General features: G+C 39.6%; 1 protein-coding gene across 14 annotated transcripts in view; it reads right to left on the reverse strand.

Moving 5' to 3' along the window:
* ptprsa (protein tyrosine phosphatase receptor type Sa) overlaps positions 1 to 17,199 on the reverse strand; it is a 164,105-nt gene that overhangs the window by 23,378 nt on the left and 123,528 nt on the right. For 8 of the 14 annotated variants that reach the window (XM_037249894.1, XM_037249898.1, XM_037249892.1 and 5 more), the window contains 10 exons: positions 16,936 to 17,053; positions 10,411 to 11,004; positions 9,341 to 9,435; positions 8,984 to 9,234; positions 8,408 to 8,495; positions 8,073 to 8,285; positions 7,777 to 7,943; positions 6,251 to 6,262; positions 5,601 to 5,716; positions 2,118 to 2,165 (listed from right to left, as the gene is read on the reverse strand). In XM_037249894.1, coding sequence (XP_037105789.1) covers positions 2,118 to 2,165; positions 5,601 to 5,716; positions 6,251 to 6,262; positions 7,777 to 7,943; positions 8,073 to 8,285; positions 8,408 to 8,495; positions 8,984 to 9,234; positions 9,341 to 9,435; positions 10,411 to 11,004; positions 16,936 to 17,053 — 1,702 coding nt within the window. The remainder of the gene's footprint in view (positions 1 to 2,117; positions 2,166 to 5,600; positions 5,717 to 6,250; positions 6,263 to 7,776; positions 7,944 to 8,072; positions 8,286 to 8,407; positions 8,496 to 8,983; positions 9,235 to 9,340; positions 9,436 to 10,410; positions 11,005 to 16,935; positions 17,054 to 17,199) is intronic. The other 6 variants (XM_037249905.1, XM_037249906.1, XM_037249896.1 and 3 more) reach the window with 5 other exon arrangements.

Here is a 17,199-nt window from a genome sequence, read left to right on the forward strand (position 1 = left end):
GTCATGCAGGGACAGACACTGAAGCACTGTAATAGAGTACAGACCAGACATTGTGACTCTGTCCCCACATGCGGCATGGCAATTTTTACTATTTTATTATTAGGTGGCTTTTTTTTTCACACCAAGCTCAAATGCCAAATGAATGTTAAAATATGCTCAATGGAAAAAAAAGAAGATTTTTAAAGAACCCTAAGGTCTAACTGGCCATGCAAATTAGAATGATCAGATAAACTATATTTAATTTCCTCTCACTGACAATGCTTTGTCAGAAGAGGGTCAACTGTATCGTTTGATTCAGTTGCACAACTCTCAGTGCTATCTTAGGGGCATCAATTCATTTTATACACAGAACAATGCAGCAGCATCCACTACATGAAGATTTTTGAAGATTACAACAAGATTGTGAGACAAATGGAGATGACATGGAATGCCATGACGCTCTCCTGAAAACGAGTGAACACGCTGAATTAACAGATTGGACAAGGTTGGGAATAGAAACATGCTCATTTTCAGTGGATCACACATTGAAATAATACAAATACCCTGTCGGACAAAAGAAAAACTCAAATCAAGGATTCGGTGTATTGATCTGTTCATTCATTTATATTTACTCAGCGAGTGAATGCCTTAATATGCATGCAGGGTGCAGATGCACCTCTTGGAAATTAGTTATTTATCATCTCTGCCACAGGATGACAGGAAAAACTTAAATTGCAAATTAAATGTGCTTGTCAGTTTAGTTGCTTGAAATTCAGAGGGAAAGGTGTAAGATGCTACGCTAGAAAGCAGGGAATGTGTATGCAAATAAGGGGCCCACATTTCTCCTGCAGAGAACAGGAAATGGATCTTTCCAGTAGAGATCAAAGAATGTTTGTGTGTTTTATGTGTGCATGTGTGGAAATGCCTGGATGGTTGTCCACATGCATTTGTGAATGTGTACAGCTTTGCAGACACACTATATCAATTGATTTTACTTTGGGGCAGCCCACATTACCGTCTGCATGCATAAGTGCTCGCAACAGTTCAATAAAAACATCACACAGCCAAAACGAACCACATTGCTGCAGGAAGAGACAGATGGCCCTACACTCTTTATCATCATCATCTATCTTTGCACTTTGTCAGCAGAACTTACCACACTCGCATTGATGGAGCTCACATCTCAAACGATTACTTGAGCTCTCACTGCATCCTTCAAAAATGCATTTGTTCTACAGAAAAGAGTCTATTTGTTCCCTCGCTGTCATTTATACACATCACGCTGGATTGGAATGTTGATTTAACAAAAGATGCTTTGTTGTAATTTGCACTCAAGTAAAGTTACTCAAGGACAAACTGTTATTCCAGTCCACTCTTCCTTTCTTTCCCTCCTTTGCGCTTAGCATCCTTTTACACATTTTCCCTACACACCTACAGATCTTTCCCAGCACAACTATAAACATGATCAATGAGCATAGACAACAAATTTCGCCGTCTAATTTTGTATTTCCAATCTCTCGATCTGACTCTTGACGCATCTGAGATATATAATAGATCTTTTTGATAGGCTCCTTCCTTTGACGATGCCAATTTCCATTTAAAAAAGGAAGAAGCTAAGCTAAAGAAATAAAAGGAGGAGGAAGGCAGGGGTTAGAGGAAATCCAGGAGCATTTTTCTCCCCGCTCTCTCTCTCAGATGATCTTTCAGTGAGTAGAGAGACTAATCAAATTTCAAGCAACTGTTTTCCACTAGTTTAATTCTGTTGCTTATCTTTGGGCACAGAAAATAGTCACTACATTTCAAATGGAAATGGTGCAGTAGTGGTAAAAGAGCAAGGATAGCCACAGGAAGGTGGAGGAGATGAAGATAACCGCGACTTGACTTGAAAACGTATCCCTCCATCAACAGACGTGATCTCAGTGGTTATTTATGCACGTGGGATTAATGCATAGCTGACAGCCAAGTGAATACTGTGATTTACTGAAGCGACTCAGTACACCCATAGAAACCAACATAAAAAATTAGTGCCGATATTATGTTGCATCATGTGAAAAAAAATGCAATTCATTTGTAAATGGAGACAAGCAGTGCTCAAAAACAAAAGCTGGTATGCAAATACTAAGAGCATAAAGACTAACTTTCATATTCAATTTCAGCTGCACTCTGAGGACTGTTTAGACCAGAATCTGAAAGAACAGCAAACATGGGAAAATGTTTCACAAAGTCGGTAATGTAAGAAAATGGTTACGGAAAGCCGACAAATGATTGGAGACAATGAACAACAGTTTTTTGTTGTTTGTTTTTTATATAGTATACAAGGATGGCCTGAATAAGTCTTTGGAGCTAGTTCATAATCTATATAGTTGTAGAACTCATTTAGTACGAATTTTTGCATATCTTTGCTAAAAAATGACCCAAAAATTAGTAAATTGCTACTAACAAGGATTTTATACAATTTATTGTTTCATTCAGATTTGATACTAATTCAGAATTAATACTAATTCTGGATCACTGATCACACTGATTATATGACCTAATGTCATTGTTAAACATAATCTTGCATGTTATATAATGAAATGCGAACATATTAAATGTTCATCAATATGACCTTTCCAATTCCAATACAAATACGGTATGGATGAAACCTTGACATTACAGTTAATGACCCATAATATTATAGTTGTTTGTCAATGACTTTATAATGTGTGGATTTCCATCAAAATTGAATGCGATCAGTGGGATCAAGTATACCTACCCATTATACGAAATTTTACCCTAACTTGAAGCCAGGATGTTGCACACAAGCCAAGGTGAAAAGTGTGACGAAAACAAAACCTCTTTGGTTGGGTTGGAAAAAACAGAAAGCAGAAAAAAACAAGTCCACAAGACCAAGATGAAAGATTATAAAGTGGTGAAAAATTGATTTGTTATCTCTTTCATGAATCCCAATCTAATTGAAATGGGTGGACAGAGGAACAAAAAATGTTTTTATTGGTGAAAATGGATTCTAAGAAGTTTTTCTTTTGGAGACATCAGGAGTAAAGCTGTGGAGTGGTATCGATATTTTTGTTTTGGCTGTCAGTTCTGGAGCCAAAGCTGTCGGGAGTCAGTACCTAAGGACTTTGATGAAAGTTCAAAGTATTCTCTGTTCCGCATGAGAAGTCCTCTCCAACCACTTTTGGTAGGGAAGTAGACGATTGGCATCTCAACGATCAATATGTATCAGTATTGTGTACTTATGTATAGTTTATGTATTAATATTTTCACATTTGAGTACATTTGCAACACACACGTTGTGCAACTAAGTTTGTCCATTCAGGGTAGCAGTAGCTGTTCACCTTTTCACCCCAAGTTGCTAAGCGTGCAAGGAATGCCTCTTTTTGCTGTTGGTTTACATCAAATACGGAATAATGATTCTAATCAATGTAAGATTGATCTTTTGACCTTAATTGCCTTGTAGTTTTGGTGTAATGTTGCTAACTAAATATTGTAACTAACTGTGGTGAGGAGTGTACCTCCGACCAGAGAAGGATGCAATTGGAAGGATGGTTACCCTAAGTGAATTACAATTACTAGGATGAGTACTTGGTTACCTGAAGTGAATTACAATTACTATGATGAGCACTTCATTTTCATTGAAAACTAGGGCTATATGTCGAGATAGATGATACCATGAGGGTAAAAGAGATAAAAAATGGCAGAAGGTTGGAGTTGAAGGCTAAACAACAAGTCGGCGTTCCAAGCAAAAGGCGACGTGATGGGACATAGAATGTGGATATTCACCGAGTTGTGCTGCTTCATTACTTTGTCCCCATTTTCCAATTAAACCCCGGAAACCACAGAAGATAATGAAAAAAAATGAGCCACTCTGCGCCTTTAGTAGTATTGCGATGTCAATGTGTGAGGCTATCACATGACACACACACACACAACCTCTCTTTCAAATACATTAATGAAGCATTGCTCATGGGAAAAAAACAATCAAATATCATTTTAGTACTGAAGCAGCACAATTGCTAATAAAGCATAACCTCAACTGAATGGAGTCAGGCTGAGCATAAGAGCACCGGGAGCGTGCTCATTTCAACAATAGTTGCTTTTAGCTGATGGTGATGTTCACAAATGCTCAGCGTCTCACTTAATTGGTCTAAAGCGTCCATTTAAATGTAATTCCCGGGGTGCAGCGATAAAAATGTGGTGTATTTAGAGAGAACTGTCTGCATATATTAGTCAATTTTATGTGTACATAAGACAATGCAGGATGTCAGATGACCTCAGCAAGTGACCATTAATGGACCCTTGTCATTACACAGCCACTCATTTGAAAGAGGCTGTGAATACTGATCAAGATAAATATGGGGTAGTATAATGAACTCCATGGTTGGGCGGTTAATACTATTTTCTTAAGTCTCTTTTTATGCCCAACTCCCACACAAAAGCACACAAGGCAGTATGCACTGCATGTACGTGACCCCGAGGACACTGGAGAGAGAAGCTGCAGTTTGAAATGTGAATCTTTTGATGGAGAGGACTGACCATGAAGTAAAAAAAGGAGTCAAAAGCAGAAGCAGAGTGAAGGACTGTAAGGAGTGTCTATTTAAATCCTGTAAACAGCCCTCGACTTGGCTGGCTGCGCGACGAAAATGCGTTTCAAATTCAAGTACGAGTCTCTCAAAATGTCTTCTGCCAAATGAGCTGCCAGAAGTGAGAGAACACAGTCGTTGAGAGGAGGCTACTGAGCATCGGCAAAGTAAAGGCAAGATGAATGATGCAACATAAACTTTCAAATATATCCCCACAAGACTTAGCTAAAGGTAACGGCAAAGATCGAGCTTGATTTGTTTATTTATTTAGAGTGCTCCACCTAAATGAGCACACCACCTTTGAAAAGTAAGCTATTCATCCATTTCTCAGAGGGAAAAACTTTCAGAATTGAGATCATGATTAGACTCACCTGTAATTGATCTCTTTCGAACCTGATCATTTTTTTAGATTAGCAGACTGTGTACTTCTGCTCTCATTTTTGCATTATAGCAACATTGAATGATTAAAAAAACCAATTTGTTTAGCAAGTGCACATTGACAAATCTGTGATTAATAGAATTTTGTAGCATATTAAATGATAAATTATTCATAACACAAATCAGTTGATGAGTACTCATTCGTGATAAGCACAGTATTTGAAAGATACTGCTTGACTAAATGATCTCCCAAACTAGATATTTGTTACATAGTAGTTCTATGGACAGCAATGTATGTTCTTATCAATATACTAGAACTCAAATTTTACCGTTTTGTTAAAACATTGTAACTAGTACCGTAATTTTCGGACTATAAGTCGCACCGGAGTATAAGTCGCACCAGCCATAAAATGCCCAAAATAGTGAAAAAACCCCATATATATGTATATAAATCGCTCCTGAGTATAAGTCGCCCCCCACCCAAACTATGAAAAAAAAACGCGACTTATAGTCCGAAAATTACGGTACGTGCTTCGTAGTTAATTATATTGTTTCCGCAAATGGACAGTGAAACAAGATTCAATATAAAAGCTGTATCAAACAAATCTTGACAAAAAAAAAGAAAATTGCTCAGATTTGAGTTGTGTGGAGTTTCCATACCTGGTGTTTGGAAGTTGATTCGTCTCATTTCCACAGGGTCGGTGGGATGATGAGGCGTGATGTCGACGTTGTTCAGCAGACATTTTGTACGTGGTTCTGACTCTTTTCTCTTGCGACTGGATTGTAAGAAAAACACGGAGGGGGGGGGGGGGAATTAAAGCTCTGCATTGCAAAACCCGTTTCTAAGCCCACTAATGAGCTTTAAAAAAATAAAAATACTTGAAAACTTGCGTGAAAGCAAATCAAGAGCTGAGGAGGAAATTATGTGCACATTTGTGAGTCTCCTACAGCCACAATAATTAATTTGATTTGATTGATTTGTTTATTTTGGCATACGTACATAGTCACAATTCATCACAGTTTTCACTGTGTGCACTGAACAAACACAGAACTTGCCAATATGGGAAACGGGATGAAGCAACCTCGCTAATCGTGTCCTGCCCCAATTCCAACCAAGGATTTTGTTTGCATGACACATTTAAAATACACTTTCACTCGTATTTTGTCCACAAAACTAAGAATGACAGTTCGATTTTACATCCAACACACAAGGGTGATGTTTCAATTTTTAATTAAAGATATCTTTTCTGCTGAGATCGTCTACATTGCCTTTCCACTGTCAAACGTGATAGAATTCAGTCGAACCTTACCTGTCAGGTTTGCTGTTTCCAGAGAAGGCGATAGGAGTCAAATAAATACATAAAGTTGGTGAAAACACACAAGGAAAAGAGGGAAGGGGAGAGCCAACAAGAGAGATAAATCAATGGAGAGCAGTTTGAGATTCACAAGGGTCACTGCTGGGCCCGCAAAAATTGCAAGATAAAGCTCATTAGCATTTGCAGGAGATTTCTATGGGTGTGTGAGAGTGTGTGTGATCAGAATGTGGCTGCAGACAGAGGAGGGTAAAGTCAGAGCCAAGGGCAGAGACGGAAAACACTATTCACCAGGGAGCGATTGGAAGAGCAGGGAGACAGGAGAATGAGGGGGAGAGAAAGAGACCAGAGAAAAAAAACACAGAGATTCAAGGAGAGATGTTACTCTCCCTAACCACCAAGGTGGAGGTGAGGCAAGGTCAGACAGGGATCATCTGACAGTAGTAGCATCTAGTTGGAAAGTTCATAGCAGCCCTCTTAAGTTAATGCAGATTTCTGGCCTGCATTTTTCACAATGCTCAGTTTGAGCTCTGACACACTGAAGGATACAGCGTCAAATCATCTGATATATGCAGTTAAAATAAGCTAAGTAATAATGGGTAATTCTGTGTGGACAGAAGTCTTTGGACACATCTCTGAAACAATACCGGACCTTAATTATGGAGATAGTTTTGGAATAATCTATACATTGGTATATCTTTATAATAATGGTACCATTACTCGTGTGTGGTATCGTGTTTATATAGTTAATAAGACATTCCCACAGTACTAAAACAGAAAAACTATGGCATGAACTTGGCATTACTCTAGAATAGGTTATTGAAGGTTTACAAGACTCTTATAATTTAATAACCTATTTATAAATAATGGGAAAAATATTCTATACAGGTTTTTGTTTGTAAAAAAACTATTGTAAATAGGTGCTAGAAATTAAGAATGGAGTTGGGTCCCCTATTTTGTTCTTGTATGATTGTGGCCCAAAGTAAGGGTTTTTCAATGCATGGTTCATGTTTGTAATATACCCTTTGACATCTCAAAGAATCTCATCTTTTCTCCTTTCTCTGACCCCCTCACTTCTCAGGATTAACAAGACATACTTTTTACATTTGCGTGCAACCATGCCGTCGGGGCTTGGAGTAGCATGCAGGCATTAATATAAAATAAGCTCTTCATTCGTCATGTACATTCTAGTAGTAGATTCTCCAATAAAAAAGCAAGTTACTGGTTCAACATCAAATACTGAAAAGACTGCCATTGTGCTTTGCTGAGGAAGAAAAAAAAGCCCCCAAGTTCCTAAAACGTTTGATTAGATTCGCTTGTGAATGACTAGCATCAGAGCCTCTGTTTGTATTCCTAAAACACTGTTGGGAAGGAAGGGAAGCATGCATAGACTTTCAACTGTCCAAAATGAGTGAATTATAAACTGCCCTTGACATATTTTTACTTGAAGTCGAACTTGGTTAGATTTTCTTTAAATGGTAACATTCACCACCTTCAAACCAAAAATAAAACGGCCAACTCACTTTTTATACAGGAGGATAGCGATGACAATACAGATGATGAAGACCACGGCCAGCACTGGGCCCACCACCCAAATTAGCCCATCACCGCCAGTCTCTATTGGCTGTGGGTCGTCGACTTGTTCAGGAGTTAACACTGTGTCAGTGTAAGGACTGGTTGCAAACATTTTCTGAGCCGAAAAACACAGTTATTATCATCGCTATTTTTAATTACAAAAAGGGTTGAATATAAATAATCTGATCTCAACACACTCAAATTGAAATATTCCTGCTGACTGCTTTTAAAGGAGAAAACTCACCCCGGCAGTAGCATTAAGCTCTGCCATGAGGAAGAAGACATACTCCTGGCCAGGTTCTAGAGCCTTGTTTTCACAACTGCTCTGCCGATGGTCGGAGCCCACGGTGAAGCTGGAGGGAAGCTGCCGGAAGCAGGCAATGATGTAAGGCTTCCACTGGTCCAACTGGGCCAACTGACGACGTGAACGGCGCTTGGGGGTCACCTCCCGCAACAGCTGATTGATGCAAAGGGTTTTGCGTTATATTTTGTGTGTTTTACACAATGAGAACTAAAGTAGATTGATGGTAAGTTAGGGTTAGTTAACCCAAACCTCTAACCCCCTTTTCAACACATTACCTCTTCCATGTCCATCTCATCAGGAGTCTTTAGATTTTTCACAGTACCTGTGGTTCTCTTCAGTGGTACCACAACCACATAAAAATTCCTTAAGAAAATACAACACATTCGGAAAAAACAAAATTATTTTCTTTTAAACCTATGAATGTTGGTGAGACATACAGTAAAATAAAAGACCAGACCAGAATTATTTTATTCCAGTCATTTCAGATAACAGCAACGTTATCCATCCAATTTTGAAAGTTGGGAACTTAGAAAACTATTTTGAAATCGAAACAATTTAAATCCACAAAATTAATTACGATTTTGAACCTAAAAAACATATTCAATCGCTCATCTTTTTTTAAGCAGTTCATACTTGCAAATGTTTTTTTAAAAAGGCATTTTTATAATTAAAAAACAATTAAGGTTGCAATACTGTAAAAAACATTTTGTTGGAAAATGACAATTTTCCGTTTTACCATTTTCATCACGATTACCGCTTATAGCGAGGGATGTGTTACGTATTCTGCATGGTTGTAGCTACATGACTCTACATTCAAGGCTAGATCATACATTACAGCAAGTTAGACTCACTTAACATCCTTGGCATCAACTGGTGGGAAGGACATGGTGAGAATATTGTCAGGCTCCGCGTAGATGTCCAGTTTTGGTTTCTTGACCAGAATGAGGGGGGCAGTCTTGGCCACAACACGGTGCTTTGGTCCACCATCCATGCTTTCTTGGCAGGTCACTCTGAACTCATAGGTGGTATTGTGCCTCAGGCCAGTAATGAAGACCCGGAGCTTTCTGGCATCGACGTCCATCTTTTGACGGTTGTATTCGATCTAGAATTCAAACGCAGGGTTCAGAATTTGACACAAATTCAAGAATTCCACTTTTTAGGTAGTTTGCGGGAGGCCAATTTCTAGAAAGTAACTTCATCAAACGTACCGTGCATTTGTATGCGGACCTGCTTTCAGAAAACTTCCATGCAAGGGCCACTGTGGTCTTGGTTGCCCACTTGATGGTAAAATTCTTTGGAACATCTGTTTGGTGGGGGAAACGGTGGAAAAAGGTATAATAAGTGGATTGAACATAGCACCAGTACAAGTGAAAACCTCCGGTTAAAGCAATAAGAGAAAATAGTTGTTCCCCTGCAACGTTCCTCTGGTTTGGAGAGTGAGAATCGGTGAGCTGTTACAGACTGTGAGAAGGGCAATGCCATTGGTTAAGACACAGAGCACGGAAGACTCATGGAAGACAAACCCATGGAGCACAAAGGTGCGCCCACTGGCTAGCTATCATCATAGTGCCAACCGACCTCAACACTGTCTTATCAATTAAATCAATGTTGACGATGATAAGCAAGACCCCAGTATTCCTCTACCTCCACTGATTTAGGGTTGGCACTACTGACATGCTGCCAAGTGAACAGAGAGACAGACTCAAAACACAGCATGCCTTTGCAGTGCAATTGGGGGATACCATGCCACAAGGTGTCCCGTAAAGGGGCAGGGAAAGTGGGTAGAAGAATTACAGAAGAAAACAAAACAAAGAGGGTTAGAAAGGGCGCAGTATCTTAAAACAACCTCAAACCCAAAACAAGGAACCAAGACCAGTTTTCTGTCCTTATCAAAAGGTCCAAAAACTCATTTGTGACTGGGTTTGCCTGAAAGCCATACCTTCGTTCAAAACTGGTGGTGTAAGATGGCATTAGTGTGAGTGTGCCTGGAAAGGGGCTGCAAAGACGACTTAAGGAGTGTCTGACCATACAGCACTTACCTTAGATTTTAAGGTTGCTCTCCCTTCTTTCTCAAGGACTGACTATGACTTACTGACTCTGGTTTTACCTTCTTTGAGTTAGTGAAGTGAGTATCCAACAGCAAGCATCTTAATATCACTATTAGCTTTCTTGAGGAAGAGTGCAGGTGGATAGAAAGGGGTGTGGTAGTTTTTTGTGTTCTTGCAAAAACTCCCAACCGCCTGGTAATTGGGTTGGGGGAGAAACAGGCAAGGCCTACCTGTTGGATCATAGCCCACAGTCCGATACTGGATAGGTGGGCTGTAGGGCCCAGGACCTACAATGGTGTGCGCACGAATTTTCACATCGTATGCCGAGTTTGGTTTGAGGCTGTTGAGCACGTAGGTGGACGGGTTGGGGGGCAAGTGGAGCTCCCGTGGTGCTCCTCCGGATTCAGCTTCCTTATAGGCCAAAGTGTACTCTGTGATTACACCGTTCCTCTCTGCCAGCACTGGTGGTAACCAGGACAGCTGCACTGAGCAACATGTCACGTTGGAACCTTCATTCATTTGTGGATATCCTCCTGGTGTATTCTCTGGTACACTGAGTTCCACACCAGCTTCCTCCCCAAAGCCCCCTCTGCTTTTGGCGGCGAGTTTAAATAGGTAGGTGGCACCCCGGTGAATGTTGCCCAAGGAGTACTGCCGCTCTTGGCGAGAAAACTCGAGTGTGGCCAAAGGTGATACATCTTTACGACCAAACTGGAGCCTGTAACCTTGCAGGTCCATGCCATCTTTCAGGTCTGGTGGATCCCAACGTACCAGAGCAGATGTTTCAGACTCCTGTGTCACTGACAAAATAGGTGGACCAGGCACTGCAGAGAAAAATAAACAAAAAAAGCGTAATTCACTTAAAACTTACTTACAAAACTAAAGATCTTGTATGTTTATTTAAAACAATGCTACAATCGTTAACATTTCATGAGACATACAGTCAAGGTAAAGAAAGCATATACGTAAAAAGTAAAGCAGCTTGTTATTTTCATACTGAGCCTGTTGTGTCCTCAATTGAACCCTCCCATAACGGTAGCAATTAGGAATAACTGATAAGAGAAGCAATCGCATTGATTATATGATATCTATTTTGCATCAGGCACAAGCTAGTGTAGCATGCTTACTACGGAGCACTCACTTTTCACACAATTCGGATTTCAGGTGAGAGAGACATAAGCATCAAGTGCATTCAGTTTTGGATGATATACACCTCAGCCTAGTTACAGTCCTACTTTCACGATTCATCAGGATAGATGCCGCCAGTTCCTCAGCTGCCACCAACTGTTCTTGAGAGATGGCTGTGGATGAGCAAGGATTACTTGCAAAAACATTCTATTCTATCCTCACTCAATTATCTCCTTCCAAAAAAAGTCTTGCAACGACACTACTCAATCTCAGCCTTGTGACTTTAGAATAAAGAAATGTACTGAATGAAGAACACACAACAGCTTGTAATTCAATACGTGTATAACGGTGAAATGGAATCCAAGCAGGAATTAAAAAATAAAAGTATTGCCTGGGGTGTATGAGTAAACAACGGAGTAGTTTTTATAGCATGCTATCTTAGAGACAAATATGGATACATTTGCCTTTGTTTTTTTGCATTACAGCTTTTGCGTCTACTCCACCAGTATACAATTACTGCGGAATATGGTAATTTGGGGATACTAGCAACACTGCGCCTGCATATTAGTGGCTCCATATGATATCAATTCAAATTAACTCATTCAAAGTAAGCAGGACATCAGCCTCCTGTTCATTTTAATCATTTCCGTTTGCTAATGGTCCACATTCTGCTGGACTGAGATGAAGATGACTTCTGACGATGATGTTTGCCAGTAATGGGGGGTGGGGGGAGCGTGTTTGGTGAGAGAAATGCCTCTAATATAATCCCTCTACATACTAAATTCCATCTTGATGTCATTAAGAACCCCACTCTGCTTTCCTGCTCACTCCTAATCATGGAAATTAAATCAGATCGTTCTGAATGTGACTGCTGAGAGTGCGTGTCTCAATTCAAAATTTTTCTTCACTCCAATTCACTGTATAGATTAGTACATCTGTGTAGATTCTCAGTCATTCAGGTCATGGTAATCTGCAGAGTTTTGATTGCAAAGAATGTACCGTTATTTCTGGACTATAAGCCGCACCTGATTATAAGACGCACCAGCAAAAATTAGGGGAAAATCTTTTTTTTTTTTTTTTTTTTTTTTTTTTTTTCATATATAAACCGCACCGGACTATAAGGCGCAGGTGTTTTAATCTTTACTAATTACCATTTGTGAGACAATATACAAATTACCATTTGTGAGACAATCTACACAAAGAGATTGTCAGGAAAGAGATGGTTCTTTTAGGGACGCATACCTTTTATTAACATAATGTTTATTGACAGCGATGAAGGAGCTCTGCAAACATACAAACATGTATAAATCTCTGTGACGACCACAATAAACTTAATGTGCAGGGAACACTAGCAACACACAACCAATAATAAAATGGGGCCGCTGACAGGGGTAAAGTTGGCAATGTGATATGAGCTAAACGTAAAGCTCTGGAGAAGAAATGACTGGGGATAGAAATACTGAAAAGGGTGACGCAACAAGATGCCATCAACAATAGCCCAGTGCCCTCTAGTGGCCAGAGGAAACATCTACAGTACACGCAGAAGCTCCATTTTGTTCGTTAAGAACCAAATCAACTGCCTTTGATTTAAAAGTGCCATCATATGCATTTCCGTTGTCACCCATAATAAGGGTTTGTGTATCAATGCTTCCTTTCTCCAATAATGTTCGCTTTGATCTCGTTCCGTCTCTTGTACGTGTCAATTGTGTGGCACTATTTGCCTGGCGGACGGACATGCCATCAACAATTTTTCCCAGTGACCATGTCTGGTCACATATCCCTCCGTCAAGCAAAGCGGTGCTGCACAACAGCGGTTCACAACCGTTTTACTAACGAGTGTTTAAGTGTATTAGACATCAAAAAGATCACGAAAAGTCGATAGATACGCCGCATCGGACTACAAGCCGCAGGGCTCAAAGCTTGTGCAAAAAGTAGCGGCTTATAGTCCGGAAAATACAGTACTCGTTCTGTTTGTTGAAAACATTTGATCTTTAATCCACAAATTTCTCTTAACTTTTACGAGTGGGGTTTTAAGTATTTTTGCCTCAATGGATGTGACCTCCGGGGGTGGTCAACAGGGTATTGTTTTTATCGCATATGCCAGCGAAGTCCCAAACTCATTTTATGTTGGAGATTAGTGTCTGAGTGTGTTTGTGTTTCATTAAAAAAAAAAACTTCAAAATGTGTTGTATATTTTAATCATCATTTCATATGATGAGAAGTGAAATGGTTTGATGTGTGTTTAGCCATGTGTGCAGTGTAACTGTTTGTAAAAGAGAGAGCAAGACAATCTTGGGGGATAAAAAAATGAGGAATGATGAAGGTGACACAGGACAAAGAGCAATCTGCCTTGAAGACAAATACTGCAGTTGGAAATAAATATTTGTTTGTAAGTGTGTGTATGTGTGTTGTGAATAATTCTGGGGGTTCTTCAGACCTTGATTGTCCCTTGGTGGTCATCGATCTACTGTTTCTTCTGCTCTCCCCTCCCCTATGCACCCCCCCCCCCCCAAAGAATCATCTACAATCCAACACCCCTCCTCCACTTCTCTGCATCGAATTCAGGTTCTACTCTCTGTCTCAATCCCCTTTCGTGAGCTTCCTGGCACGTTTCCCATCAGGCCACAGTATTAACAGCCTGCTGCTGACACCCACTCAGCCTGATTGAGAAAGTAGGGATCATGTTTCCCTCCCATTTCCGCCCTTTCTCGCCATCACTAGATGAACGCTCACATCAACTAAAACATACAGACTCAGTGCCGCCGTGATCATCTGAAATTGTACAACACAATTTGCAGTTACAGTTGTTCAACTGTACATTGGGAACATCTTAACCTACAGCTCATTTGTCCAGACTTCCAAATCTAAGTCCTTAATAACAGTCAAGAGGCTATGTTGTGCATGTGGACACATATATTAAGGGTGAAGGATATTAGATATTTCTCAAACTGAACCTTGGAAAGGTCAAGACAAATTCATCAAACGACCACCTTCATCTCCATTTCCTTTTAATGTTGTGTTTCTTATGCAGAAGCGCATGTGGCAAGGGTTCATGGATAAATTTAATTTGTAATGCAAGAAATGTCAAGGAGACACAATTTGCACTACATTACACATGGCATATTTCCAGATCTTACTTTATAAAAGACAGCAATCCAGAAAGAAATGCAAGACTGGTTAACACAAAATCAAAAAATGCTGTTTGAGAGCAGGCCCCAAGATTTTCATGTAGTATATACATTTTCTTGTACTGCATGTCGCTCCAGAGTATGTGTAGGACTAACAAATGCATAATAACGAAGAAAGCGCTGAGTGTAGGTCAAATTTGGAGGGAAATTTATTTTAAAGATACAATGACAAAGAACAACAGAGCTTGGACTTAACATCTGCGTTTCCTAATCGTGGGTGTGTTCTGAACATTGGTCCAAGCGTGCACGGCTTTACTCTGACCGTTCACTAACTCAGAGCATCGTTCAAATGTGCCAGTTGGTTATTCAGAGTGCACCCAAAAAAGGAGTGCCGGGCCGAACAAGGAAAGGAAACAGTTTAAGCCGTCGGTGATTAAAATAGTACATACACCGAGCCTGTCATCCGAGCATTTCAAAGCCCAAGATCAAGATGAGTCACCACTGTGCATAAATTCTTTTAATATATCACAAAAGCAAATTCCCGTCCGACGTCACCTTCACAACTCATTGTCAGCAATGCAAGTGAGCCAACTAACCAATTGTATTAACAAGACATTAATATGCAACAGAGACTTTCAGACAAGACTCATGAAGGCCCTTTACCAACAAGGCTTAAACAAAAGAAGCCAACTTAAATGTATCTAAACTTACTATTTTCATTCTTTATTGTCTAAAACAACAGAACTAGTTTTGCAACACTTCTCTGAAATAAGTTGTGTTCAAAAGTGGCAATTAATTGTTTTATGGTAAAAATATGGTTCTTTGCAATTCAACTTAGCTCAACATCATCGTCATCTAGAGGTATGGAAGTTTTACCACACACAATTTGTATACATTGTTGAGTGTCCAGCAAAGTTGATGAGAGGGATGCAACCTCTCCGGATGTCTTTATTTAATCAGATTGATGCTTTTAACTGGAGAAAATAAGTATTCAGGAAATGACTAAAGATACAACGTGTTAACCGGGGCTTACATTTCAAGTCTGCTTCCTGCACTCCACATTGAAGTGGCCACACCCTTTTCCTTTTAAACTCACACATGCACCTCACAACATCCATTGATATGGTGTAACAACAGGATTGCATCAGATAATGTCTGTTAGCAAGCTTTCAAGATGCTGACGTCTTGCAACACTACCTCATAGCACAATCCTATAAATAGGATAAGAGACTGTTGTGACGTATTAAACAGCGAGTACTTGCGCCAAAAAATCCTGCAGCTGTTTTAGTTTTGCTGTTGGTCTCTTGGCACCCTCCCTCATAATTTTTTTGTCAGTTCTTGATAATGTGGGCCATATTTTATTCAGTTGATGATGACTGCCTTCACTGTGTTCCTTGGTATACTCATTGCCTCTTTTGTATCCTTCTCCTAACCGAAACCTCGGAATAAAGAGATCCTTCTGATTCTGGAAGCTCTCTGTAGATCATATCTTGTGATATAAGATGTTATGACAAAAATTTTATGAAAGGCCAACGACAAGATCTTTACGAACGCCTTAATGTGGTGCGAATCGGAGGCACTTAAGATTTAAAGTCAACTTCAAATAGTGGTAACTGTATGTTGACTCCAATTGAATATGAGGTTGACTGTGATTGGTTAATTCTGAACACAGCCACATCACTTGCATGCACACCTCATTATCTCAGTTACTTATTTTTACTTCCCAATAGAAAAAATATTCTTTGTTTTCAATTGAGTTGTACAGATTATAAATCACATTAAACGGGAGGATGTTTCGACTTGATTTATCTTGTTCTTCCTCTTCTTTTTTCTTACGTCAACATAACTAGGCTTTTGAACAAGGGTCTGTAGTTTTTACATCAACTTCATACTGTCATGACTTAAGTTTGTCTTGTTTAATTTTTTTTTGTTTCTTTATTTTAATAAAATGGTCTACGTACAATAGACATCATATATATGCGTTACACTTGGATTACAAATGGTTAAAGCTGCCCTGTTTAATCTTCCTCTCATGGCATATATAACAATATTTCACCCTTCAATCATAAAAAAAAAGTGTTGTTTCCCTTTGAGGGAAACATGTTCAGACTGGCAAATATCAGTGAACCGTCTCTAACAGAAGGATCGAGTGTGACACCTCTCTCCTATGCCCCACACACAATGTCACAACCTCCTGGCACTTGTAACATCTGACACTTGCCAGGAATTTGAGGCCCCAGTTTTGTGTTTGAGCATGTGTCACCATAATATTGATTGAAAAGACACATTATGTTTTTGTTTCACAATTTGAAAGTCAGGTTAACTGCCTTTTAAATGCCATTGACTCAGCGTGGGGTGGAGAAGGCGAGATCAAAATTTAATAATATTTTTATCCACGTTATTATAAAAACTGAACAGATATCAATACTGTGACCCATGTGCTGCATTAAAAAACCCTCTGTCACACACATCAAGGAGTCCCATCGTAGTTGCACTGACCTGCGCCTTTGGTCACCACAAGTTTGGGTTTGCTCCGTGCTCCATCGCCTTTGGTGGTGTATGCCGCCACCGTGATGGAGTAAGTGGTGTCTGGCTTGAGCCCTCCAATAACCATTTCCTACAGAAAAATTAAAAACATAAGGGCAAGATATTATTTTTTGTAAATGTTTTACCTTTTTACCAAACTTCATGCACCTCATGTTGACGAACTGGACTTTGCATACAACTGTTACACATCCCTTGGGTGTGAAAATATTGTTTCCC

The sequence above is a fragment of the Syngnathus acus genome, chromosome 4 (assembly GCF_901709675.1).
Source record: "Syngnathus acus chromosome 4, fSynAcu1.2, whole genome shotgun sequence".
NCBI lineage: Eukaryota > Metazoa > Chordata > Actinopteri > Syngnathiformes > Syngnathidae > Syngnathus > Syngnathus acus.